Source organism: Penaeus monodon, chromosome 20 (assembly GCF_015228065.2).
Source record: "Penaeus monodon isolate SGIC_2016 chromosome 20, NSTDA_Pmon_1, whole genome shotgun sequence".
NCBI lineage: Eukaryota > Metazoa > Arthropoda > Malacostraca > Decapoda > Penaeidae > Penaeus > Penaeus monodon.
The window spans coordinates 37,239,814-37,240,105 of NC_051405.1; the positions used below are offsets into that span (position 1 = coordinate 37,239,814).

At 51.0% G+C, this 292-nt stretch overlaps 1 protein-coding gene across 1 annotated transcript in view; it reads right to left on the reverse strand.

The window, feature by feature from the left end:
- LOC119585790 (type-1 angiotensin II receptor-associated protein-like) overlaps positions 1-292 on the reverse strand; it is a gene marked incomplete in the record, with an annotated part of 9,469 nt that overhangs the window by 537 nt on the left and 8,640 nt on the right. The window contains 1 exon segment of the mRNA XM_037934508.1: positions 1-245. Within this exon segment, the coding sequence (XP_037790436.1) occupies positions 127-245 (119 nt within the window).

Consider the following 292-nt stretch of genomic DNA (forward strand, 5'->3'; position numbering starts at 1 on the left):
ATCAGCGAAATGTTTTTAAAAAACTAAACTATTCTCTTCCGTCATCCACGGCTACAGAAGAAGCTGAAAATAATGTCCACTCGCCAACAAAAAGCTTAAAGGCTTGGAGCTTCAGGCTGGAGGAGCCTAGGTGACGATGACCTTTGCTGCCTGAGGCCCTGAAGCGGCGGTGTTCTCGGGGTCGGTCCCTAAGGGCGTCTGTTGCGAGGCCTGGTCGATGTCTTCGTAAGGGCTGCGCCGGATACCTGGAAGTATGACAGCGCTATTACACAATCCCCATACGATAGACAGT